A 27,779-nucleotide genomic window follows, 5' to 3' on the forward strand; every position below is an offset into this window, starting at 1 on the left:
TTTTTTTCATCCATCCATAATCTAGACCCACTTTATCCTCATTACAGAGGATAGCCCCCTGTAGCAATGATAACAGTAACACTGCCATACTTTTGGCTGAAGCTGTCCTGACTGTCCTGGTGTTGCTCCTCATGCTCAAACTTCTTCTTCTCATGGGTAAAACAAAGAAAGCAGTGATGTCTCTGTCGACTGAAATTGATATCAGGCATAGTTCCAGCCAACAGAGACATCACTGCCTTCTGTCTTCTCAGAGTGCGACTTTCAAACCATAGTCCTCTCGAGGGCATGTGTGTTGTGCTGCTGAAGTTCACTCCAGAAAGACTCACAAACAGAGAAAACACAGCCGAGGGAAAAAGTTTTACACTCGGAGAACAGGAAGTTTGAGCGTGAGAAGCAGGATTCTACCAGAGGCAGAAGATATTCTAAATGTTAGTTGCACTAACAGTAAGCCACTGGCAACGTTAAGGCGCTACACCAACAAGGTATTTAGTCGCAGCTAATGCTAAAACACTGACTTTAATTCAAATTATATCTGCCGTTGAAAGATAAATAAAATTTTTGCAATATAATTTACATATTCTGTAATCCCCCAAGATATTATTTTTATGTTTGTATCTTGTTCTTCTGTTCCTTTATGTTTCTTGTTTGTTTGTGGGTTAAAAAGAGAGTGAGGAGAGGAAATGGTCTTCACGCACTTCAAAACAAGAGGATGAATATGAACTTGAAGAACTTTTAACAGTCGATCATCAAAACTTTAAAGAAGATGTAGAACTTTATTCAGCTGAAAGCAAACAGACAAGTAAATTATCGCCTTAGACTCATGTGGTGGTTAGCTAAGTGCAAAATGTTTTCAAAGATTGGCAATTTTGCCAAATGAAGAAGTAGCTTTGCTGTTAGCAGATTAGCGGACGTGCGCTACACCACAGGCGAAAGCAGACAGCACCAAACAAAAAGATAAAAGTCTGATTCTGGTCTGGACCTAGTGTGAATACACCGGCAGTTTAACTGAAGCATAATCATGTTTTAAAATACTGAACAAATTCCTAATGAAAATCTGTGGCAAGACAAATTTCCATTCAAAGATACTCTCAATTCAATAAGACTTTGGCTATTTAGAAAAAGAAAAATGTGTGAAAACGTCAAGTCTGTAGATGTAAAAAGCTGGTAGACAAACGTCAGAAGACTTGTAGAGATCATAAAACCAACAATGTGTTTGTCCATCTTTTGATACTCCTGCATCCAGACGACTTGCATCAGATTCATACAAGAACGGACTAACATAGAAGTCTGTTGGGTTTTTATTCTCTGCAGTGACGAAACAAGCCTCACACAAACAAGACCGAGACAAATAAAGATACCGTGTTCGTGTTTGCTGTGGATCGCATTGAACAAGAGCACAAACATCCAGGTCAGGCTAGCCTTTCATTAGCAATCCTTCAATCGCTTTAAAAACATAGAACAATCTTTTACGTTGCAGTGGAGGAACAGATGAATGAATACGGATCCTCAGAGAAAACACAATGTGTACGATGCTTCAGTTGTTTTATTGTCAGCAGCAGCATAACGACAGGCCTCAGCGCTGGACGTACAATCGCAGGTTCTTACTGGAGAAAAAAAACAAAACCAAAAAACGAACAAACTCTGCAGCCACACGCAGACGGAACGAGCGACGGGCGTCAGTAAACCGAGCTCCGCTTTAAGATGTAAGGCCTCCGCGACTTGGCGTTGTGGGCGGCTTGCCTCTTCAGGATGTACGGGGATTTTCGTTTCAGCGGCGCGTCGCCGTTCTCCTCTGAATATTCCACCGAGTCTCGGAGTAGCTGTGAGGAGCAGAGGAGGAGAGATGGGGGGAGAGGACATGGGTTTTGTTGCTCAGAGGCAGTGTAATGTGATGCTGAGCCAGCGTTCACTGTGATTAGAGGAGTGTACTTGCTCTGCACGTTCATGCATGGTGAAACAGGTGTTAATCTGCCGGAGCTGTGTTAACGTTTCAAGAATAAAAAACAGGGAGGAAAGCTCTTTGAGAGGAGGATGATGGAGGATGTGGGAGAAGAGGGAGTGAGAGGTGTGTTTACAAGTGGGTACAGTTAGCTGTTTACAAAAGTGTGTGTTTGTGTCTGAATGTGTGTCAGAAGGACGGTGTGTCGTTGTGTGTTCAGGGGATTTTATATCAGCTAAAACAGACTTATTGGATTAGTTGGGTTAGTTATTCGGTCAGTGATGGGGGGTTTTTGGCTGTTAAAGCTGCACTGTAACTTTTTTTTTTTTTTTTTTTTACATATTTGTTAAAACGATCACAATGTTGTGATGATTTCTGATAGCGTAATATTAGACACATAATCTGTGAAAAGGTCGATCTCAAAAGTAATCTATCAGAGGCCCCCATCTGACCCCCACCCTCTATAACCTGATGTAGACACGTCCCTGCACAGCTGCCAAAATGGAGAACCGTCCAAATGCCGAATCCAGAAGGAAAACAAAGTAGGTTACCTTGAGTTTTACATTGAAATACACTCAAATGACTTAAGATGTTGATTTTGCGCAGATGTGTCTGTGTTGAGATGTGTGGTGCGTGTGTGTGTGCGTGTGTGTGTGTGTGTGTGTGTGTGTGTGTGTGTGTGTGTGTGTGTGTGTGTGTGTGTGTGTGTGTGTGTGTGTGCGTGTGTATGTGTGTGTGTGTGCCTCTCACCCTCTCCTCCCGGCTCTGCAGCGCTCTGCAGATGTGTTGGAGGCTGTACAGCTCTTCCAGCAGCGGGAGGCTCCCTTCCCTCAGCTCGGAAGCCTCTGCCTCCTCTTCCTCCTCCTGCTCGCCGCTCCACGCCTCCTGCCGCAGGCCGCCCATCAGCCGGCACAGGTTGGTCAACGATACGTGCCAGAAGGGGGCAGTCTGCCTATTGTGTTTCATCTGTAACAGACAGAGAAGAACGGGGGCGGTCGGCTGGGACCGGGATCTTCATTGAATTGTGGATACGATGGAAAGGGATTCACTTTCAAAAGCTGACAGCATAATTAGATCCGGGTTTGGAGCGTAGGATGTCCGCGTTGAAGTTGAAACAGTCAGACAAAATAAAAGAAACTTTGAGTAATAAGAAGTTTTACAAATCAGATTAAGGTAAAAATAGAATCAGCCTAATGCAGAGTAATCCAATGTTCTTGTTAGAATTTCCGTCATGCTGCCTCTTGTTACCCTAACCCTCTATGTCCAGAGGACACCGACAAATGCACAAACTGGCTTAAAGTCAACAAAATAGACACTTTTGGTGGTAAGTATGTTAAACTCTTTCAAACTCATCCCACCTCATGTCTGATGTATTTTAAAGATCCTGAAACCTGGTGAAAGGTTAAAGGTGCAAAATGAGCTGAAGTTCTCTGAGAATTTCTATGAAAGGACGTTAGAAAGATATTTAAGACTTAATGTAGTTGAATTTTTAATCAAGCACAATAATTTGAAAGTTTAATGTTGTAATAGCTAAATTCTAACAATATATTGTGTCAGTTGTGATTCACATTTGACATGTGCAACAGAATCAGACTTACTAGCAAGCCTTAACCATAAAGCAGTTCTTATGTTTTATTTTGATGTAACTGAGAAGGATTAAACTAGGTAATTTTATGAAGTACTATTAATAAATGATTGAAAAATAGTAGTAGTAAAGAACCAAAGTAGTGAAGAACAAACTAGTAGAACACGCTAGTAGCAACTATGCTAATTGTAAAGCTAAACATGCTAGCAACCTGAGTTTCTCTTAACCAAAGTTCTATAATTCTGGTTTATATATAACTATATATGCACTATAAAGGCCACAGATAGCAGTACGCATTTATAATATTGTTTATTTGTTTATCATGATAAGAATTTGGATTTATTGTAATGACGATTTTGCTTTAGTCCCAAAAGTGACGACCTTGCTTAACACGTTAACTTTCTCCTCTGTTTCATGAGAGCCTCAATAAACATCAATGAATTCGCAAATATGACTTAATGCAGTTACTTTTTTTAGTTTAGTAAATCCCACATCTTTATTTAAATTGTGTCTTTAAGAAACTAATTGAAAAATAGGAATGCTTTTTATTAGCAGTATTTGTGTTTATTGGACGTTGATCGCTGTGCTATGCAGTCATAACTAAAAAAAAAAACACACAAAAGACACTTATCGTTATCACAATAGTACCACAAAATATCGTGATAACATTTTAAGTCAGATGTAAAAGTTTGACTTTAGTTTTTAATTATTAACATTTTAGTAACATCACAAACTGTTAAACTTTATCCTTTGACTTGGATGTAGCTTTGCAGGTTGTAGTAGGTAAATAACATCCAGATTGAGAAATGTTAAATGCATGCTAACAACTCGTCCATTAACCACTGTGCAGATGAGTTGCACAACAAAAAAAAGTTCTATTAGTTTAGTTTTGTTTTATTGGTAGGACGTTAATTTGTTACATTGGGATGTTTCTATTTGCTAAGTAGGAGATAAAGAGCTCTCAAAGAAACAATGAGCTGCCGACATTTGGAAATCAATCAAAGACTTACACAGCTCCAGGTTAGTTAAATGTACAGACACATGCATGGCCCTATGAGGCCATGTGTTGTTAAGACATTTTCTTTATTGCTTTCTTTTTGAAGGGCAGCCACAACAAATATCGTCATTTCAACAATGGAAACCTACGAAAGACGACGAACCGAGGTCAATGGAAGACAAGTCAGTCTAAGGTAAGCGCATTCTGTATTACAGTGACACATTCTGATAAGAGACTGCCTCTTGTATCTCATCAGCGGGTTATTCAGTCTGAATGATCACCAATATCGTTCAAATGGAGAGTGACAGCATCCTCTCTTTATGCTGGTTCTCCTTCCAGTTTCTTGAGCGCTCTATCAGTCATCCGACAACTTGGAATCACGATCATCACCCCTGAGCGAGTGCCGAGCATCGGCAGCAATGAATCACACAGCTGATTTGTCACCGTCACGTCTCCGTGCGAGCGGCCCGGTTGTTTATCAGGCAGAGAAAAGGAGCAGGATGTGATGTCGTTAGGAAGCTGTCAGCTCCATCTGAATCCCATTAGCCAGTCTCTGCGTCTTTACACTTCCTCTCTTAAAGAGTTATTCTTTTATTGACTGGATATGATCGTTACAGATGGGCGAATCGATCCAAAATATTGGTAATTTCGATACCAAGCTGATATCAGCATCGGACCGTTATTAAAGTGATACGATCGATGCTTTAGTTTCAGATTCCCTCTTGAAATGCTATTTTCTTTTCGTATTGTGGCTTCTCAGTGCTACCTCAAAAGTAGTACCTTATTTAGGAAAAAATGTGCACAAAATTGTTTGCTATTTCAATCGTTTATCATGTTAGTGTGCAATGACATTGTTTTGTAGACACCTATGAACTTTGTCCAAATTCTGCTCGAGGTTTAAATAAAAACAAAAATCGGAAAAACACCTATAATTAAAAAATTTGATGATATATTAAACTAAAATAATAAAAAATATCATCAGAATCGAATTGATACTAGTGTGGTAAGATCAATGCTTTAAGTTCAGATTCCCTCTTGAAATTTTATTTTAGTATTGTAAGTTTCCCCAACTCAATGGAAATAAAAATTTGTTTTGATTTTTGCATTTTATTTAGGAAAAAAAAAATTTTGTTTGTTTTTCTATTGATTCAGTTTGTCATGTTAATATGTCATTAAATTATTTTGTAGACACTTATAGACTTTGTGCAAATTCAGTCCTGGCTTGTCCGAAAATAATTCAAGCACAGAAGCATCAGCAGTTTGATGATTTATTCAACTTTAGCAAAAAATAATACTATCAGTATCGGTATTGGTATTGATACTATCGTGTAAGATCGATATTTACATTTTATTTTTATTTTATTAGACACCTACAAACTTTGTTGAAATGATCTCTCAGGCTTCAATGAAATAATTTAAAGAAAAAAACTCAAAAACGCCTATAGGTCCGAAGTTTGACGATATATCAAATTGAAATAATAAATGTATCAGTATCAGTATTGGCGATACTGTCCGTGTATTTACCAAAATATGCAGTATCACACACCTTTAATGATCAAGATAATGTGATAAAAGTCCAAAAGCAACAAGTGATTCACTTTTCACCTTTTCTTCTCTTTCCCAATCAGTGGATTTTTTGACTGTGTGGACGAGAACATTTTTATTCCACAGTACACCAGGGGCCGTCGGTGCCCTCTTTAGATTGATTATTTTCCACCCACTCAGCCTGAACACAAGTAGGTGGGGTGGGGGTTTCCACTGCAGATTTTTATGAGAGGACACCTGGTCGGCCCGTGCGGGTGAAGGTGGGAGGTCACTAAAAACACCCGGTGCTTTTTGGAGACCGGCTCTCTGATGCTGCAGGGGTAAAAAAAAAAAAGAAGAAAGAGAACGTACCTTAGAGGTGAAGAGGCTGGTGAGGAGCTCCTCAGCGAGCGCTCGCTGCTCCTGCTCTACATCTGACAGAGAAACAGGATCAGAAAACCATCCAGCCAGCAGGGGAGAGTGTTACAAGACAGGAGTGTTTTCAATAATGAGAGCTTTTTTCCTTGTTGAGGAAGTTAATGTATCTTGACAACAGTTTAACAAGGCTGAAGGCGACATCAGTGTTCCGGCAGGTGATTCAGTTTATATCAATTTCATGTCCAGCTGCTTCATCAGGGCCGATACATAAAATATTTAGGAAAAAGCTCATTTATGAATGTCTAGGTTAAAGCAAAATATTCAGATTACACTACAAAACTGGATTTTGAAGCATTAGCAACATTACTCACTAGAATCGTGTTAATTCAGGATATTAGTCCTTAAATGTAATGTTAAATAACGCTCAAACTGCTTCATTTTGGTAGCAAATCTTACAGAAACATGTTGATGAGAAGTGAGCTGGTGTTCTCAAGAGTTTGGTAGTAAATTGTGTCCAGATTTAGCTGGTTGGGTAGCAACGTCTAGGATTTAGCCAGCTGATACAGTGGCTCACAAAAGTATTCATACTCTTTTGAACTTTTCCATATTTTGTCACATTAAGACCACAAACACAAATATGTTTCATTGGAATTTAATGTAGAAAACCAACACGAAGTGATAAACAATTTGAAGTAGAAAGAAAATTATGCATGATTCAATTTTTTTTATCTCATAACCCCATGAAAATTTTGCCTCCAAAACATATAAGTTAATAAGAGAAAAGGTTTGAATCTCTGCTAAATTTAAGTCTTTATCAAAATTTCACAGATGTTTGATGCCTAATCACAAACTAATTACAATTAAATGTTATTTTTAATAAACAAAATGACTTGTTTATAATTTATAAGTCATGACTCTTCTCCCAGTGGGAACAATCAAAAACCTGTTTGTTCATAATAATGACAGAAGCTCAGAAATTATTAATTTACTTAAAGTTTTAGGTCTTTAAAATAAATAATTTATTTATTTTGGATGTTGAAATAAGAAATTTTAATAAATATTATGCTTTTGAGTTCTTTCATTTGATTAATAAGTTATGAAATGGGAAATCTTACTTGTTGCTGTAAATGTAAAATAATAGAAGTGGAAATTACATTTATTTACGTAAAGTCATCTTTGAAAGTAATTTCACAAATCTAATAATTTAGTTTTTTTCTTTTTATTTATTGGTTACAGTTTATTTTATCAGTGTGGATTTATCTAATTTTCCACACACAAATTTCAAAGGAAAACTGAACTGCAGACATTTGAATGTTTCCTTGAGGTTTAACTTAAATAACACATTTTTTTTCCAAATAGCAAATTCTTAAACACTTGTCAAATTAATTCAACTTTTCAGCAAACACGATTCGTCTTGAAAAGCATCTGATGTTGCATAAACTTTCTGAAACCATGCACCTGTTGAACGCTCTAAATCACGTGAACCCGGGGAGAAAACATCCATTTTGTGACTTTTTGGTCCAGCAGATGAAACGACAGAGGAGAATGGGACCCGCTGAGCGATGCCTGCTGCTTACCTGTGCAGAGCGCGCCGCATGGGAAACAGAGGAGGAGCACACAAGCCAACTGCGCCTGCATCTTGACGACAAAATGAGAAAAGGTGTGAAACAAAAGGGGGGCTTCCGCAGTGAGGAGTTGACCTGAGGACGAGCCTAGTCCATAAGGTTAAGGGTCAGAGCGCGACTGAAGAGGCTGGAGACGAATTTATGGAGACGATGCTGCTGCTTCTTTTTTTTCCCCCTTCTTTTTTCCTCCTCAAGGTCTGAGATGGTTGTCAGAGCTTCCTGGTTGGATGTGAAGTGCGGTGGGCTCCATTCCCTCCGTATATAAGAGCCCGTGTGATGTCAGAGCGTGGGTCTCTTCCCCCCTCCCCCGGCCCCTCCAGATCGTCTCCCTCCACTCACGTTGCTGCGTCTCGCCGGTCGTCACTCTGGCATCACGGGGCAGAAAGGTTTTTGCGTCACTGCTCGGCAGATTTTTGGTTTTTTACATCTTCAGTGGAAGAGGTTAGCTGTACGTTGGTCTCTGAGTGGTGGAGGGTGACGCACAGATCACCGTTTCTGTCACCGTTTGAAAAAAATATATATACAAAATAAAGCACAAAGCATTGTTCTCTGTTAATTACCGGACGAGTTTGAAACAAGTTGATCAGGCAGCTCTGGGCCAGTGTCTGTGAAATGCTTCACTCATCACTCAGGGATTCACGTAATAATTCAGTCAGCTTGTTAGAAAAGTTCATAGACTTTTTTCCAATTACAACATTTTCTCTATAAATGCGTAAAAACGTACAATATCCTTAGCACTTTTTTAAGTGCTAATAGATTAGGGGTGCACCAAGAATCGGCCGGCAGATTTATCAACTTTGATTTTCCTAATTTTGGGGGATCTGTGATCAGCCGATAGTTGCTTGTGAAGCCGATCTTTTCTACCTCGACAAAGATCTAAAAATCAGCCACTGGCTCCTGCTGCTCTCCAGTGAGAGGCCTGTTAGCCCCGCCCACCAGCTCATGTCTGCACGTTTTAGTCAACCCATGTTGGCAACTTAGCAACTTTCTTCCTATATTTAATGAGATTTCAGACAACCCCCCCTGACCCCCCAAAAAACCATATCAGCCAAAATTGCAACTGGCAGGTCAGACTTTTTAAAGATAGGTGATCGGTCAGAAAACTGCAATCGGTGCAGCCTGTCAAAATAAACAATAAATCAATTAATGGCATGATCAGTTAAAACGAGTTAGATCATTTCCATTTGGATGATTGTTTTTCTTGTAGCTCTCTCTCTTTTACCTCTTTTACCAAAGACTGTACAACAAACAGTCTGGTGCAAAATTCCTTCACTCAAATTTTAGTGCTAATTTTATTTGTTTTATTTGCTTAGTTTGAATATTTAAAATGCCTGCCACATCCAGTGTTAAATGTTAGTTAGAATTTAAAGTTTCTTGATCTTTGAGAGTGTGTAATTGTATTATTATTTACTATTATTATTATTATTATTATTATTATTATTATTATTATTATTATTATTATTATTATTATCATCATTATATTACTTGAAAATGATCTCAAAGCAACAATATTATCGTTTATCGCAATAGGTTCTGGGACGATAGATTTATCATCCAGCAAAATATGTCATTGTGACAGGCCTGGTTGTGTTACAGCAGCTCTGTAGCAGCAGTGGCTTTGTGTTTTATTGCTCTGGAGCCTTTGGGGTGTGTGTTAACACACTGCTGCTGCTGCTGCTAATTGATCTAGGCACTAAAGGGCTTCCCTAGTCATTTAAACATCATCATTCTGTGGTGTAAAGATTACTCATAATTGGAAAACACTCAAGACTAGTACAAAGAAAATAGCAAACAGGAACCAGAATACGTGAATAGCATCTTCACACGTCAGGTAAATGAGACCCAAACCTACTTTTTTTGCCCCTTTGACCAGTCTGGACGGCCAAATTCTGATCTTTTCAGCCCCAAAAAATCTGATTTGCGTCAGTTCCATATATGGTACAGCAAATACGCATTTGATCGTCTTCAAACCTTTGCGTCATTTATGAGAGAGAAATGTAACCAGGATCATTTTTTCATTTTTGTTAGATTCAGTTTTATTTATTTATTTTACTTAAAGATTTATTTAAAAAATAAAATCCTCCTTTCCTTAATTTATTCAGCACAAAATAAACCAAGCGAGAACAAAACAACACACTGTTCTCGCGGGGTTTTAAAGTCACATGACAGCTGCTGCTTACATGGCTGATGAACAGCTTCCTGGGTAGGAGACGCTGTCAGACGCTGGAGTGCAGGTTGGTTTCTGGTTTGTGTTTAAAGTCTTTATCAAATGTCTATTGTGCCATCGTTCACTCGTATGACTTTTAATCTGCAGACGTGCGATTGTTTAGCCAAACGTTCTAGAGAGCACACGGTTTGTCAAGTGGGAACAGGTGAATGTTTTGTTTGTTTGTTTGTTTGTTTGTTTGTTTGTTTGTTTGTTTGTTTGTTTGTTTGTGAGCTAGCATGCTAGCACTAGCCTCCCATCTATTGTTGAACTCGGTCAGTATGAACACTGAAACATTTAAACTGACAATATTTCAATTATAAAACACTATCATTGTGTAAAATGAAATGCCTGAGTATTTGCATGAGTTTAACTAATGTCATGTAAACTCATTTTGCTGCAGTAATTTGAAAGACATGTACATGTGGAATTGGTCATTCAAGCCTGTTTTGTACAGGCAGGTTCTGTTCCAGATTCCCATTCCAGGATTCTGGATCTAGGTTCAGTCCTAGATTGTCTGTTACCATAGCGTCCTGACTGGCGAGCTAACCCAAACAGCGGATCACAGAAACACCACAACCTATCAACTTCTTCCAAACTGGTAGGAGACATTCAGCCCAACAATCTTCACTCTGGACTGGACCACAAAGAAGGGAACTGGATTATTTTCTTTTTCATTATTTCATTCATCAGCAGCAAGAAACTGAACTCCTTGGACAAAGGAAAACATTCTGGACTTTAACCGTTTTGAATAACCTGTATGTATATATTTTAAATATGAATACATTTCACTAGTTTTGCACCATTTGGTTGTCTGTGTGTTTTTACAAATTGCCACTTCCTCCAGCAGTCGAACCTATTCTAAGAATTATTCTGATTTGATTTAACTTTGATTATTTATTTAATCATTCTAATATTCCTAGATGTAATGTTACAGAAACTTTATAATTCTGCACCAAACATGGTAAATCTGGATGTAAACAATGGCTGAAAATTCTAATGATGAACTTATGAAAGAGATCTGCATCACATCACAGTCCCACCACTCTTGGCTCCGCCTACCATTGCTTTAAACTGATACTGAGTTTTTACTTCTGTTCAAATAAATTAATTTCTTTATATTTACCAACAAATTACAACGCAGGGTTGCTTAAAAACAAACGATGTTTAAGAGAGACGGTTACATGTAACACACTTTAACCCAATGCATTAGTTTTTTTTTTTTATTCATTTCTGTAAAATCAAGTGAAAATTCAAACCAGTACAAGAGAAAAATCTAATCTAGACCCTTTAATTCATATAATTTTGCTCTGTTATACATTTTGATTCAGGTATAAAATTATGCAAAACAATCTGATCCTAAGGCATCAGTTGGTTAAAAAAAATGTCATTCATCTCAGAAAACGTTTTGGCAAAAATGATTAAAGAAACACAAACAAGATGTATGGTAACTTGTTGAAACAAAAAATACATATTCAGTATTTGGAATACATCCATCCATTTTCTTTATACCCTTGTCCCTCAGTGGGGTCAGGAGGGTTGCTGGTGCCTCTCCAGAGGCGGGGTCACCTGGACAGGTCACCTGGACAGGTCACCAGTCCGTCTCAGGGCTATTTGGAATACAAATAAGCAAAAATGAGAAATCAAAGGGTCTGGGGCTGTTTCTGGGTTTTACATGTTTGGGTCTAACAGCTGATGACAAGTGGAGCTCATCAAGTACAACTGTTAAAAATATGGGCAGGAAAAATATGCCTCCTAGGACATATGAGACATTTCTTTGGGTTTATTTTAAATGTAGTGGATACGGAGCCGGAAGAGAAGCAGTTTGTTCGTGTGTTCATGTGACACCGTACTCTGTGTCCTATCCCGTGTCTCGGCAATTTCTTTACAAGCTGGACTGGTTAAGCTTAAAAATGTCAAAGAAACAAAATAAGATAAATAAGATGTTTTCGTACTGGAATGTAAGAGTGGCATATCTGGTTCAGCGTCTCCACCTGCGGCAGCTCCCACAGGTGGAAGGGGGCAGAGTTAGACCAGAGTTTCTCAGGAAACACCTCCCTCGGATGGGGGCGGACAGAGTTGCAGTCGGGACGCTCCTGCAAACTTTTTTTTTTTTTTTTCTTCCTCCCTATCTGAAACATTCCAGCACAGCGTAGTCAGTGATCGTCCTGCCATGCTGCTGGGACCGTAGCGCGTTTTCGGATCACCGGGACTGTCTTGGATGGCCGTCTCCCCGTCTGTCCTCTCGCGTTCCAGAGTCATGGCTCCGTTTGGGAAGAACTTCCTGAAAGCTCGACTGAAGAACAGGTAACTTGATGAGACGGTCGGAGGGTTACTTGAAACCGGCCAAGTGCGTGTTCCTCTGTGCAGAGGGACGGCTCTCCTGCATGCGCGCGGAGCCGGATTACGCAGCGCGCGGTGCGCGTCGGATTTGTGCAGCTTCAGGAACAAAGCGGGTTAAGCTGCTGTTCATGTGTACCTTAGGAAGCGATATAACAGAGTTAGACAGATGTATTTAATCCCGTTTATGACACATTATAAACCTTTGAGGATTAGACTGTAATGTTGAGTCCAACCCGCAGAGTTGACTGTAAATCCTGAGGTGTGTGCGCAACATTTTTATTGGAAATAACAGGAGAAAAGCAGGAGTTCTGACACATTTGGAGAGAGGTTGGAATGAGGGATGGTTTAGTTTTGCTGATTTTGTTGTCACCGCAGCATTGAACTACAGCGGTGACTCTCATTCCTCAGAAATTATAGTTCATGATGTTCATGATCTTACCTTTGACCTTCTCCCGCTCTGTAATTACAGCAACCTTTTCTGTCAAAACTGTGTTTAGCAAATATGTTTCAGCTTCTGCAGTGCAGCGTGAAACATTCTCTCTTTTTTTCAGTTTTCTGTAGCAGTTTGGAAAACACCCATCTTAAGCTTTTTATCCATCTCTCTTCTGGCGGAGGGCCAGTCATGTGTCTTGAAGTTGCAAATATAAGTTTTACTCAGAGTCTGTGTGGTCAGATGAGAGAGTAACGTCAGTTTTTCTTGCACTGTATTTAGAAAAATAGTTAAATTCTAACATTTCGTAATTATCTTGGAAAAATGCTGATGGGAACTTAACAGAAGACGGTGGTTCAGTCAGCTGTTCTTCGTCTTTACAGTGCTGTGCAGAGAACAGTGAGGCTGATGTGTTGAGTCTTTTTTGAGAAAAGTTTCTGTCTTGAAGCAAGAATTCAAGTTTGTATCCAGTAGTACCCAGCAGTAGTTAGCTTAGCCACAGTAGAACCTCTAATATCAGACAATACCAATACCAATACCAATTTTGCTTACTTGATTTTTTTGTGTCGGTATTTATTAAAAATGAGACAGTGCAACATTAATAAACGTGATTAAAGTCAGAAAACTCTTTTTAGTCTGAAGCCATTATGCTAGGTTAAACTTAAAAAAAAAATTTGAGAAACAGTAAATTGACTAGCAAACAAAGGTTCAGACAAATATGTGATACTATATACATTATGGTTTGCTATTATCAGTATTTGTTTGTATTTGTGTTAAAACTAAGCAATTTTAGTCTTATTAGTTGAATGCTAATTGAAGAGCTAACACTATCAACGCCAATATGTGTAATAAGACTTTTATTGACAATTTGGAAAGCAACATTTTAAAATAATATAGATCAGCATATTACATATTTTCTTATTGTCTTTGTCCCCATAAAGTGTAAAAATTGATTATAGCTAGCACTTCTAAGTGCCAACTACAAAGCAGGTTATTGGCTAATGTTAGCTTAAGTGAACAAACTTGTTCTGGAGTGTAAACTAAAGTCGCTAACACTATCTATAACAATGATGTTATTATACAGCATATTTTATGGTCTATTGTATGTTAATCTGTGAATGTCAGGTTAATTTTGGCTGACCTTTTTTTACCCATCACTGTGGTTTGGCTCATCCACAAAATATCATTAGTATTTAATTTGCCTTTGGGATCAAAGTACTTTTGAATTTGAAATATCTGCAGACTCCACACATCCTGGACACAAACTGTTTGAGGTTGGTGTTATTTGCAAAAAATCAACCTCCACAAGTGCACAAACTTGCCAAATAATGCTGATTCTGATTCCAATTCAAGTGAGGCCTTCTCAAGTCTCTTTTTAACCCAACGTTCCAAAAGTGCAAACCTCGGCGTTTAGGCTAAAGAAAATAATGCAGCAGTTTATTTTGTTTGTGGGTCATCATTCAAACTCTTCTAGAATCTGTTCTGGCAAGACAGATTCTAAGAGAGGGGGAGTGAATTTTCATTAGCTCTACTTATCAGAAACTTTAATCATCACCAAAGTCAACAAAGATATAAAGTGGGCTATTATGTTTAATTGCTGCTAAACGCTTTGACAGTGGCACCATCACTAGACTGGATTTGTTTTTATATCTCTTCAAGCTCTCCACAGCCTTTGATAACTTCAGACAGTCAGACTAAAGTCGTCTCTGGTCGCCGTCTTACGTTGGTGTGTCTGCCGCTCGGTGTGCGAGTGTGTGTGCTTTGCTCAGTAATTACAATTGTAGCACCTATAATTATGTGAAGCGTGTAGATCTGCAGATATGTCAGACGTTTGATTACACAGACCGGCTCAAACTCGCACCGAGATGCTGAGCCGAGCTGTGAAACATTAAAACCTGTCAGAGGATGAAATGCGTTGGCTTAGATTCTCCCAGCCTCTCTGTAGCTGACAGGAGAGTCTTTGGCGTTTCGCAGAGAGCGTATTCTGAAGCGGCTGCCATCCAACAGAAAAACAAAACAACTTAATGTCTTCAATCAATCAGTCCTTAGTAGTTGATTTCCTTTGAATTGTTAAGCTACTTGTTTAAGTAGCTTAATGTCTGGAACTGATCATGGTTATCGGTTCCAGACATTTGCTAACGCTCTGCGATTAGCTTTAGAAAGTATTAAGAATGGCGTCGCGGAAGAAGAGCATTTTACCCCCCAAAAAAGACTCAATTAGGCCCCGTTGCAACATGTTCAGAACGTTAATAAAGAAGAATATCCTCAAACAGTTGGCCACACAGCATGCAGCCGGTTTTTACCAATGTAAAGTGTTTAATACGTACCAGGTAACATCAAGTCCTCTACGTCCTGTTTATTGTAATGTTGGCACCATGAATAATCTTCATCTTATATTAACATGTCCAGTCATATTCAGTAAATTAGAATACGTTTTCCGATGAGGCTGGTTTGCTAAGATATTAAACATACTTTCATTAGACCCAAAGTTCTCCATTAGATCTTGCCAGCCAGTGAGAAATGTGGCTAAAAGCAGCTGGTGGTGCTGTTCAGCACACTGCCGTACCCAAGCTACCAAAACAGCTCAGTATTTACAGATCAGCTCACAGAGGCTAACAAAAAAAAAGACGCTATTTGCACCGGGTGAATCAGGGAAAGCAATTTATCTTTCACCCAAGCAAAACCTAATTTGGTGATTCAGAGATGAGGAGGGGAGCGAAGCAGGTTGGGTGAATGGGGGGGCGGGAGGGGGAGCTCACAGAGGAGAGGGTGTGTGTTGTGTCTCTGCTCAGAGATGCCTATCACAGTGGGAGTCATCTCAGAGATGGACACATCCAGATAGAGACACGATGTTATTTCCTCCTCCATCCCTCATCCTCGCTCAGATAAGAACGACAGGAAGCCCCTTCTGTCCAGAAGTTGGTTGTTCCTGTCCTGCTTTTCTTTTTTTTTGTCTCAGTTTCTTTGTTTTCCTTTAATATTCATAGAAAACATCAACACATAAGTTAAAGAAAACTGGGCAGACGTTTACATAATCTCATCCGTGGCTTGTCATATAATTGTAGACTTTTACTGTGTTCATGACGTTTTAGTTTTTCCTCTTTTTTTCCCAGGGTTTTGTTCAAAATGAAGATAATTAGAAATGGGGGGGGGAAAAAGAGAAATATTTTAAAGTGACAAATTATTTTGAAACTGGAGGAAAAAAAGTGAAACTGAAATGAACATTCAAAAGTACTTTTCAGATTCAAGGTCTTGTTTTTGAACAAACTTTATGGCCCCAATTTAGCTCCATAGAGGAGTCATTATAAAGCAAGTTCAGTAAAGTTTAAAAAAGCAAAAGTTGGTTTGATAGTTTTGTGATTTTTTTTCTACCTTCTCTCACTCCCAAAAAAATGTATTGTATAAGTGGTTGTATATAAACACTTGAATAAATATTTGCTGTAATGTCCAAAAAATGTTAGCATCTAACATTTGATTTTAAGCAAAGAGATTTTGGAGCAAACCACCTCAGATTGTAGTTAAATGTTTTTATGACTTTATTTAAGGTTGTACGTTGCACAATAATCAAATGGTGGATTAAGAACATTTTAAATAAATCATTTGAAGTCTTAAACGTTTAGGAGAAGCTTGGTTCTTGGTTGGATGTAAACCTTTGACTTGATCTATTTCTTTAATGGTATCCATATTTGATTTGTAATAAACTTTTCGCATAACTGGATTAAGAAAAGATGGCTAACGCTAATTTGATTGGTCCAGGAAAGGCCAATGACAGAGTTTTGGTTTGGTTGTGTATTAACATTCTCTGAAGATCAATTTTCATAATGTTGATTTAGCATCATCAGATGTTCAAAATTCATTCAACTGATCTGACAAAATTCTACAAGTAAACACATTTTACTGAAGTAGAGTTTTTTAAGGTAGTTTGGATGACAAAGTTTACCCTAATGGTCCAAATATTTAAACACCAAGAGCATAACTTTAATTATTTTATTAAATCCAGAAAGTCTATCTAGAATGACTGTTTACAAACCTTCTGTTTCCCCCGACTTCTTCTTCTCTGATGTAATGACATTGACATTTGTAGGTTTGAACAAACTGGCTCCTATTACACATTGACATTTGTAACAAACATTCACCTCCAGCTCAGAAGGAAATTCAATATCTTTATTGATCTTTCAGCTTTCTGTCCAGCGCCATAATGAGCTGTTTGAACTAAAACATACATTACTGCTGACTTTTCATGTTAATCTATACGTTTGACTGTCACTGGAGAAAAAGACGGCCTGAAAGGCTGTGAAGATGTAGATTTGAGGTAAATAGATGTTCAGTTTCTGTGCTTCTATACACATATCAGCTGACTGAAAATTCAAAAGAACTTCATTGTACTTTAATTCTACATTTAACAGTACATTGACAAAATAAACATTTTTAATTCTAAAGCTCTTTTTGCTTCTAATTTTTTGGATAAGTAGACATATAAACTAGACAACAGAGACATGTATAGTTTTTAATCTGTCATTTAGGTCCTTCAGCTATTGGATTGGTGCAAAGTGCTATTCTACCCATTCAGTTTTCAAGTGTTTCAGGAACAGCTGATCATTCATCGATTTAAAAAAAAAAAAAATTTTTACCTATGATTTTGTCTACATTAGATAAATTTAGTCACCAAGTTATCAGATCACCTTCAGATTTTCCCGACACTCTTTAAAAACCAGCCAGAGATGGAAAATATTCTGTTATCACGACCCCTGGTTCCACCACTCCTCTCCCCAGCGTAGAGTGCCTCTCGTGGGCCGCTCCAGGCTGACAGTCCCCCTCCCCCCCTGCCCCCCCTTGCTGGAGGTGTGGACTTTGAAATCATTTTTTTCAAATTTCGTGCATAGACCCGCCAGCGGATGGGAAAGTTTGCTACGTCAGAACTTATTCAGCAATTGGGTTTCCATTTCCCAAAACACTCCTCAAGTGAGCCTAAAAGCCTTTTTGCTAATTTTTATTTTTTTTTCTGTAATACTACAAAATGTGCATAAAAAACCTTGATGGAAACATGGCCGGTGTGGTGACTGGAGGACCCAGAAGAGGGCAAGGCCAGAGTCAGAGTTTATGCAATAAACAGCAACAAAAACATAGTCCAAGGTCCAAAATCCAGTCCATAAAGTGTAGGGAAGTTGATAAGATGTAATCAGGAGAGACTGAAAGAACCAATGAGAAATATAAGATGGGTAGAGACAGATTCACCATACAGAACTCTATTAGAAATATCCATTGGGTCAGAGAGGGACTGGTGAACGCAGCTTGTCATACCAACCGAATGATGTTCAATTTTTATAAAAATGTCATCCAATATAGCTTTTATCAAGTGTGACTTTGATCATATTTCTTGCACTTTATAATGCACTAATGACCCAGGAGAGTCATTGCCACTGTGGCATTATCTCACATTTTCTAACCTTAGTTGACGTGCAGAGACAGTGGAAGGTTGTGAGTTCTGTCATTTGCTGTGGCCTGTTAAAACCACCTGCACGCAGTCCTCTCTGCCAACTTGCATCTGGCAAATTGCTGACACAACAGGGAATTAGAGTTGTTATTACCAGTGTTACGACTGACAGGACCATGCCACCGCAGTCTGGCTGCGAGGCAATCCTTCCACACTGAACCCCACATCCTGAATTCCTATAATTAAGAAGAGGTTTCCTCCCACATGTCTGATGTCTACTGGTGCATCAGAGCTTCCAAGTTCAACCTGAGGTCGGGCCGGTCTGCTCGGGTTTCTTGAATGCACTCGAGTGCTCCAACCAGTCCTGTGCCATTAGCTACTCGCCATCTGTCCTCACTGTGACGACCTGTAGATGGACGGGGACACAGAGGTGAAGCGTCTCGCATCCTGCTCTCTAGTTCCGCATGCCACGCATTTGCTTCGAGTTTGTATCAACATCCCTGACAGAATGATCTTTTGTCAAGCAAAGGTGTTTGACCTATGAAGGCACCCTCATTTTCTGAATCCAGATCAGCATCCGAAATGACACAAAAAGTGTCAGCCCTTATCATAGTTTCGTTTGTGATGCAATCAGCCCAGTGATGCATGCGCTGGTTGTGTGTGTTCTGGCATTCCTGACAACTGAGTACAGTCTCATCCAAATGTTTGCTCTTATGCAACATTTTCTTCAAGAATGACATTCGTCATTTCACAGCGATGCATCTTTGAAGTCTTACGGTGCATTCACGCCACTTGAGTTTAGTCCACTTTAATCAAACTCTAGTTCGCCTGCTTAGAAAGTCTGGTTCATTTGGGGATGTGTGAATGCGTAATCGAACTCTGGTCTTCCTACAAATCTAGATCTAAGTGAAGTCTGGTGTGTTAGGGGGTAGGGGCTTAGGGTAATTATATGAACCACACATCTCAGTGATAAGCCCCGGGCTGTTTATGCAGGAAAAAGTGAATATGTAATAGAAACAACCTATTAAATCCCTTTAAAGAGTAACTTTTTTAGTGGTGTAGTTTAACTAGTCTGTTAAACTAATCCTTGTTTGGAATGTGGGGAATTTCAGTTCAGAAATCCAAACGCATTTTACTTCTTACTTTAAGTTGATCCTCAGGCAATGTAGAAGCCAATGCAGCTTATTTTAAATGAGTCACTTTAAAATAAGATGTGATTTTTAAACCACAGATTGCATTTAAATTAACTTCCCTCACCTTGTCACGCTACCAGCATGAAATTCTACAGGACAGCCACAAGTATTGGAAGTGAAATTTAACCTGAGTTATGTAAAAAGGCCAAGTTTTTTTTATATGATCACAAGGCATCCTAAGTCCACAAGTTATTGAAACACTGCTTTACTTTTAATGATTCAGACAGGAAGCTAAAACCTGGCTGAACCAAACGTGAAGTTAGCAGCTAGATATAGGTAACGGCTAGCTGAAAATAACAGGACTTCAGCTTTAGTCATCTGACTGAAGCTGACAGTCAGATGACTGATGAAGCTAGCACTCATCTGACTGTTAGCCTCATCAGTGAGATGAAGCTAACAGGAAGCTAACAGCAAGCTGGAGCTAAAAGGAAGCTAGTAGCAAACTGCAGTCATCAGGAAGCGAACAGCGAAATACAACTTGCAGCTAGCTGAGCCAAACTTGAAGAAAGCAGCTAGATAAAGGTAACAAATGAAATTTTAAAAAGCTAACAGCAAGTTGAAGCAACCTTAAAGCACTCAGAGTACATAGAGTTAAACAAATAAACATTTTTACACTAAATATGCCGAAAACAGAAACAGGAGAAACAAACTCGTCATGTTGTACTGATATAATCTCTGTTTCCGTTCTAATAAGGTTATGGCATTAGTTTGACAAAATGATTTTAAAAAACAACAACATTTAAGCAGTTTTTAAAGTGATGCTTCTCGAAATCCAGGTGCATCGAAAGGCTGGTAGCCGGCTAGCTCACATTGTGCAAGTTTTGATGAAGTGTGTTAGTTGTAGTCTTCTACACATTACGAAAGGGAAGGTTGCATATCAAACCAAGCAATGTGTCACTCGGCATTAAAAAGTTTACCAATGGAGACAAAAGCTAGTCGGACCATGTTAAACAGAAATGTATCAAAAAGCAACATATTGGTCTCTGAAATGCTGCGTTCTATCCAAACTAAAACCACTGTGACGAGAACTTCCGCTAACTTCCAAGTTGGAGCTGAGCTGAAAACATGTTGGCGGTGACCGATATGGAACCCATTCTTCCCTTTCCTCCCTCTCTGGTCAATCTCCAGCGGCAGGAAGTTGCCTGGGAGTCGGTGATTGTGGCCCAGGACAAACACAGGTGTTTCCCTGCTCTGCTGTCTCCTCTTCCTGTACAGCTGAGGCCTTGGCTCACCCGCTCCAAAATACACAATTGTCTGTAGAGCGTATTTATTTCACTGTTAATGACTGACCAGAGCAACATGTCTGTCATATATTTACGCCTTGGTTTATTTATAAAAGTCTGGTAGAGCTGCTTTGTTCATTTATTTCACTTCATATCCTTATGAAAAAATGGCTAATTCCTTCGTGGTTTTCTTTTTTGAATTTTAAACTTATATTTTGTACTTCAAACATATGCGTGACGGTGTATTAAGGCCATTGTAAAAAAAAATTTAAAAAGTGAATTTCCGCTAAAAAATAAAAAGAAATTTTGAGATTAATCTCTGAAATTTTCTAGAAAAAAAACATGAAAATTTCTGAGTTTGAAACATCAAAAATTTGCTACAAAAAATCTGAAATTTTCAGCGTAATCTCAGAAATTTTCTAGAAAAACAATAACATTTCTGATCTTTAAAAGGGTTTGTTTTTTCTATAAAATTCCTGAGAATAATCTCAAAAACGTAATTTTTTTAAAAAATGGGCTCCTCCTTTGTTTTCCACAATGGCCCTAATACTCTGTCGCATATATGACTAATGGCAGACCTGCTGTGTTAGATTAGGTGTGGCTGTTTGCTTCTACCCGCTGCTTCCTTCATTTTGCAGCAGTAGCATTAGTGGGGAATACAAACAGTGGGTGAATTTGTCACGCGAGATGTGTAGAAATGCCAGAGGCGGGTCGGGTTTGTGTTCCCTCAGGTATTTTCTTCTCCCCGATTTCCTGCAAAGGTTTGTGTAACCATTAACTGGGCTTTAATGCGCAATATGCCACATTCCAGAGACTTGATTCAGTTGGAGTTTACACAGCACTCTGGTTATGTTTTCACGTTGTGCTGCAACCAAAACACTGTGGTATCAAGTTTAAAATCTGCTAAATGGGAGATAACATGTAGACTCCATTCTGAAAGGACTATTTTATCTCTGTTGAGATATGACGCAATGGATATCTGTATCATCTTTATTTTCTCCTGCTGTTCAGTGGCTGGCAAAAGTTGAGATGAAGCAGATACTATCCATCATCAGATTATTCATGACTACGGCGGCCAACAGGTGCAAACACACAACAAACTTCAAAATGTGGTGCAAACACATGACTGAAGGAAATTCCAAAACACGAAAAGCAAATGCAACAGCAAACTGCTGCAATCACAGAAAAAAGAAGCATAAGAGAAAATGATGCAAGCCACAAAAGTAACAGCAGGTATAAAACATTGCGAACTTGTTCTGCGAAATGGAAGTGCTCCAGACCACTAGGGGGAGTCAATCACCAAATCACATGGGATCAGATCTGTCATCATTCATACGGGATGTCCAGAAGAAAGAAAACCACTCTACACTTCTCATGTTTGGGAAACTCTTTCGCAGTATTATAGAACAGCAGTAATGTAAATATTACATTACTACTCTACTCTAGACAGCCCCTAGTGGTCTGGAGGACTTCCATTTTGTGGAGTGACTTGGCAGCGTTTTATACTTCCTGTTGTTTTTACTATTTGCTACATTTTTTTCTTCTTCTACTTCCATTTCCTGTGGTTGGAGCATTTCTCAGTTGCATTTGTTTTGTTGTTCGTAGGTTTTTCGCTTCTGTTTTCACATCAGGTCTTTATTGAAGGACTTTTGTGATGTGCAAATGTCAGGAGACATTCCCCACAAACTAACAGTGTACTTTCAGCGAAAGCAGACTCTGCAAGGTCTCAACATTGGGGGTGAATACAAATGTGTTTCTCACTGCTCAGATCTAAAATCAACTGAGGTTTGCATATCGAAAGTGGTGAGTGCTAAATTACAACCAAAGAAATCATTCTTTGGGGGGTGCGGTGGTGGCGCAGCGGTTAGGCGCGGTCCACATATGGAGGTCTCAGTCCACAACATGGCGTTGCAGGCTTGATTCCCGGCCTGGCGACCTTTGCCACATGTCTTCCCCTTCTCTCATTATCTGTTTTCCTGTCAACTAACTATCAAATAAAGGCCACTAGAGCCAATAAAACCTTTTAAAAAAAAAGAAATCATTCTTAAAATGCGGGTGGGATGGGTGAAGTGGACTTTTTTTTAATTAATTCACGATGTGCACTATAATAATCAGGTATTTCTGTATTTATAGTTAAATTTATTTTTAATAAATTAATGACAATTAATTAATTATTTCTTAAGTTATTTATTTATTGTAATCAGGCACTTTTCACTATATTTGTGCTAGTAAAGACACAAAATTAAAAAAGGTCAAGAGGTTTGAAAATACTTACACAACCTTGGAATTTATGTAATATTCCAATATATAAACCCTCCCAAGCCCACTAAGGGACAAGGGTGTATAGAAAATGGGTGGATTGATTCCAATACATAGCATTTAGTGTTTGCAATGAAAAGGTACCTATCATTTGATAGTTAAGCTGAACCGTCTTCAGTTTCTTTTTATTACTGTTTTTCATTTTAAAAGCAAAACAAATGTGGTCATAGGTCAAAATATATAAAAGTAAACACCAAACCCAACAGGTGATAAGTTGATGTCATTCAGTTTTAATAGTTGAAACAAAGTGTGTGAACCTTTTCCAAGTGAAACTTAACATTAGACAGCACATTAATTTGATTTACTGATGCTAACAGGTTCTCGAATTCACATTGACCAGGTTGCCAAAGTGTAACAATATTTCTTCAAACCATAAAATTAGCCGTAGGTTCAGGGCCACAGGTAGTTCATGTTTTTGTCTTTCAGTGACATTATGCAAATGATCTTTGTGTGGTTAGGTTGGGACTGGAGCTGTAGGAGAATTATGAGTCATTTTGGTTTTGTTTTCAGAGGCCTTTGCTCAAAATGTAACCCAGAGAAACAGGAACTTGGCAGACAATAATAGACTTCCAATAAATCACATCATCTTCAAAAGAAAAGAAAAAATCCAAACCTGTCATCTTCAGAGCAAACCGATAACATTATGGGTCCCTCTTTATCTTCAAATCAAATTGAAATGTTTGGCTACGTTATCTACTGTGGCTGTCTGCGTGTCCTTTAATGAGTGGATATTAGGGCCGGCATATTACCGGTGCTCCATTAGGCTGGTAGAAGATGGACATCATCAGCCCATCAGTGGTCAATTTTTGAACAAGTTTTATGATGCAGACAAAACCCTAATGAGGGCTTTGGGGTTAAATAGCTCAGAACCAAATGATCATCTCTGATGAGTAAGATGATGAGTAACAGCCTAATAGAATCAAGCAAGGGAGCACAAAATGACTGAATCCAGTTTTATGCTCACTGGCCTAATGGAAAAGCATCAATGTAGCATTGAGTCATGAAAAGAGGTGGAATGGTGTTACATTTAAATTTAATTCAAGGCTATATTGTTGTAACCACTACTTTAAGAGGCTCTATCAAGCATTTTTATTTAGGAAATGGTTGTCATGTTACAAAATGTAGTCTTGCTGTCAAATGTCGCCTTGTTCTATAAACTGTGTATGTAACGATGCATCCAGTTTGCAACAAAAACACAAAATAATGCTTTGGGGAAAACTAAAGTTATGTTCATACTGAATTTTCCTCTGTCCACTGCATTGGATAGTTGTGGAGGCTCCAGCAGTCAGTAGCTGTGTTTTCGTTGACAATTTGACATTTCAAAAATAAATTTGCTTAATGGAAACATGCTAATCTACAAAAAAAAAACTCTTAATTTTTAATTTTGATGAAAAGTTATGGGGCTAGGATGAGATGGTTTATTTTGGAAAACTCCAATCACACAAGTGATGATGGCGTGGCATGTTTCTATTGACATTGTGTGAACAAGCTTATTCACATGTGATTTTAATTGTATTTTTTTATTTAACACAAACATCACAATTGCAAAATTATGTTGTTGTTTTTTTTACATCAGTGGGATATTGACAAAGTTTTGGAAGTGGAAAAACAGTTACTGTGCAAAAGGTACAATAGCCATATTTTCATCCATGTTTTTTTATGCGCAAATGTTGCTTTAGAGAAGGTTGATGAAAATGGCAAAGTTTGAAATAGCTTATTTAATTTTGCAAAAAAGAGTTTGTACGCTGGCCTGAAGTGTTTTTTTTATTATTATTTTTAGCTTTTCCAGAAAAAAAGTTAATGCGCAAAATTGGAGATGGAAACACATTTGACAACTTTTCCAACCACTTTTCCTGCAGTAGAGGAACAAAACTCAAAAAATATTCATGTCCAAGCCTCCAGTACAGAGGAGAGGACTATCAGGCCAGTGAGAGACACTCCAGTCTGGGATGGGAAATCATCATTGAGACGTGTGCTCCATGCTAGTTTGCAACGACATTTTGTCAAAGAATCAGAAGAATCTTGTTTTAAAAATATGTTTTCATATGAATGTTGATAGACTCTCCTGTACAATAGACAAACAGCTTTGAATTCCATCAATCATAATCCAAGAATCATATTCACGACTCCAACGTCTCTCTGCCCGGCTCCAACCAAACCGCCACGCAAAGATTTAGAGCGGAGCTGCAAAAACAAAGGAGGTGGATTAGCAGAACTCGCTAGCAACTGATGGTGTCATCCAGGACGTGTTGAGATCATTCAGTCAGAGTTCTCAATTCAGGGTCCTGGAGTGGGATTTTATAAAAACCACAATTTCAAAAAAATGTAACTTACATAAGCAATTAAGAAAGGGCTTCAAATTGCATTATGAAGGCAATTTCACAGTGAACTCTGATATTTGTATAAAAGTCACTGAGAATTAGACATCAAAGACTGCTGTCAAAACTACTATGACAAAAGGACTTAGCAAAAACTACAGCAGGTGAAAGTGGATGCAAAGAACTTCCAAACATGTCGTTCCAAAGCCACAATTGTGAACATTGTTTTTCCTCTCTCTCTCACCCAGGACGAAACATACTGATCCTGTGGTCGGGAAGGAGATTCAAATTACCGTCTGCAATGAGGAGAAGGTCGTCTGCGGGGTCACAAAGCACACAACGTGCACAGATATGATTCAGGCGTTACTGGAGGACCACAAGTCTCTTCCGGAGAGCAAAAGGCTTCTGGACGGGGAGCCCAAAGACTTCTGTCTTGTGGAGCGCTGGAGAGGGTTCGAACGGGCCTTGCCGCCTCTCACAAGAATCCTGAGACTTTGGTACGCTTGGGGCGATGAGAAACCCTTCATCCAGTTCGTTTTGGTGAAAACAAGCGATTTTGTTCCGCAGTCAGCAAAGAAGGGTGCGAAGTCCAAGGGAGCCAGGCCGAAACGATGGGAGTTTGGTCGGGCTCAGCAAGCCCAGCCTCTGCCGGCAGACAAGCAAAAGCGCATGGTGAGGAAGGCTTTCCGGAAGCTCGAGCAACTCCACAACGAAAACAGGAACTCCCCGGGCACCGAGGAGGTGGAACGGATGGTTCAGCTCATCCTCAACCAGGACCACACCATCAGAGAGCAGATCCAGCGCATGAGGGAGGTGGACTCGGAGATCGAGTGTTTCCAGAACCGACCGCGAGACGACTCAGAGAGTCTCTCGGACAAGGCCTGTGGCTTGAGTTTGGCAGCAAACAGCGAGGAGCAGCTCGAGAAGTACTTTTACGCCTGCGACAGCATCGAACAGCTGGAAACGCAGGTCCAGCACCACGAGGACTTCATTCTCCAGCTGTCCAGGGAGATCGACTGCGAGTTGAGGAAGCTCGGCCTCCCTCCGGTTCCGGAAGAGGACGGCGAGCAGAACGGGGCGGCAGCCGCTATGGCCCTTTCTGAAACCGATGAATCCTTCTACAAAGCAGAAGTCGAGAGGCTGCAGGATGAACTGAAGCGCAGCCTCTTCAGCGGAGTGACTCTGCAGAACCAAGTTGCAGAAATGGACAAGCAGCTCATGTACATGGACGGTTCGCTGATGGCCAAGGACCAGGAATGCTGGCAGCTAGCTGCCCAGCTTAACTCCCTACAAATCATGGACAGGATGGAGGAAACGAAGCCCAGCCTCGTCCTCCTCAAACACGAGCCTCAGGACAGCCTGACCCGAACAGTAAAACTCAAACCCAGCCCGTCGCCGGTGGACGCCACAGACACGGACTCTGACACGGGGATTAGCTCCACCCACAGCCAGGACTCGCTGTCGCCGTGTCTCGACTTCCCTCCCCCGCTTGATACAGATGTTTAGAGACGTTACGTAACACACCAGTCGCAGGTTTTGCTTCTCACATGTCATCTGTAGGGTTGAGCGTTCAAGCTATGTACATTTACTTTAAGCAAAAAAGAAAAACTTTCTTCTTGCTTTTCTAGAGAGATATATTTATTTGTTTTGTTTTTTGCTGTACATACACTGGGTATAAAAAAAAATCTAAACTTTCCTGTTTCAATGCCAGGTATTTTTGTGAAATAAATCTCTTTTTCCAGCTTCAATGTGTTGTTCTGTAATATTTAACAAAGTAAATTAGTAAAAACGTCCAAATTATTGCTGCATAAACCTGTAAAGGGACAGTATTATTGCAAAAATCAACTTTATATCATGTTATTATGTTATTTCTTCATCAAAAACTTACCTGGAGTGTCGCCTTAATTCTTTTAAACATGTTTAAGAAATTCTTTAATCTCCATGGAAACCATTCAGCTGTGCTTATTTCTCAGTGAAACGCTGTTGAAAACTGCATTGTGAATTGGTCTAGTAATGTCCAAACCTTCAGCCACATGAGCCAGAATCATCAAAGTAAAACAGCCTATGGACAGCAAAAATCTGGCTTTCTTAGAGTAAAAACAGTTTGTTAACGAAGCAAACAGCCATTCTTATGGAAAATCATTGCAGATTTAAAACATATAATAAAAAGGAATTTTAGGTTTTCTTTACCAACAGAAAAGCAATTTTTTCCAAATTTTTATGGTGCTCGAAGTTGTTGGATATATGTGGTTCCAGTTACTATGA

The 27,779-nt window shown here is 39.2% G+C and overlaps 2 protein-coding genes and 1 long non-coding RNA gene across 4 annotated transcripts; 2 read left to right on the top strand and 1 right to left on the bottom strand.

Moving 5' to 3' along the window:
* Positions 1–1,280: 1,280 nt before the first annotated feature.
* On the bottom strand, positions 1,281–8,635 carry nts (neurotensin). 2 transcript variants are annotated; one of them, XM_081607698.1, is made up of 4 exons: positions 8,001–8,635; positions 6,418–6,479; positions 2,690–2,938; positions 1,281–1,820 (listed from the first exon to the last, which is right to left on the bottom strand). In XM_081607698.1, exons 1-4 carry the CDS (start codon positions 8,059–8,061, stop codon positions 1,677–1,679), a joined length of 516 nt encoding a protein of 171 aa, XP_081463824.1. In that variant the 5' UTR covers positions 8,062–8,635; the 3' UTR covers positions 1,281–1,676. The 2 variants fall into 2 exon arrangements, with proteins under 2 accessions (XP_081463824.1, XP_008409093.1); XM_008410871.3 differs by having other exon boundaries at positions 2,690–2,905; positions 8,001–8,631.
* Positions 2,945–8,080, top strand: LOC103465749 (uncharacterized). The gene is made up of 3 exons (XR_014087794.1): positions 2,945–3,263; positions 4,472–4,714; positions 7,948–8,080. It is a non-coding gene; the product is annotated as an uncharacterized LOC103465749 (long non-coding RNA).
* Positions 8,636–12,219: 3,584 nt separating the features above from the next.
* On the top strand, positions 12,220–27,262 carry rassf9 (Ras association domain family member 9). The gene is made up of 2 exons (XM_008410870.3): positions 12,220–12,561; positions 25,763–27,262. The coding sequence occupies exons 1-2, from the start codon at positions 12,476–12,478 to the stop codon at positions 27,018–27,020; spliced, it is 1,344 nt and encodes a 447-aa protein (XP_008409092.1). The 5' UTR covers positions 12,220–12,475; the 3' UTR covers positions 27,021–27,262.
* Positions 27,263–27,779: the final 517 nt, after the last annotated feature.

The sequence above is a fragment of the Poecilia reticulata genome, chromosome 6, assembly GCF_904066995.2.
Source record: "Poecilia reticulata chromosome 6, P_reticulata-male-v2, whole genome shotgun sequence".
NCBI lineage: Eukaryota > Metazoa > Chordata > Actinopteri > Cyprinodontiformes > Poeciliidae > Poecilia > Poecilia reticulata.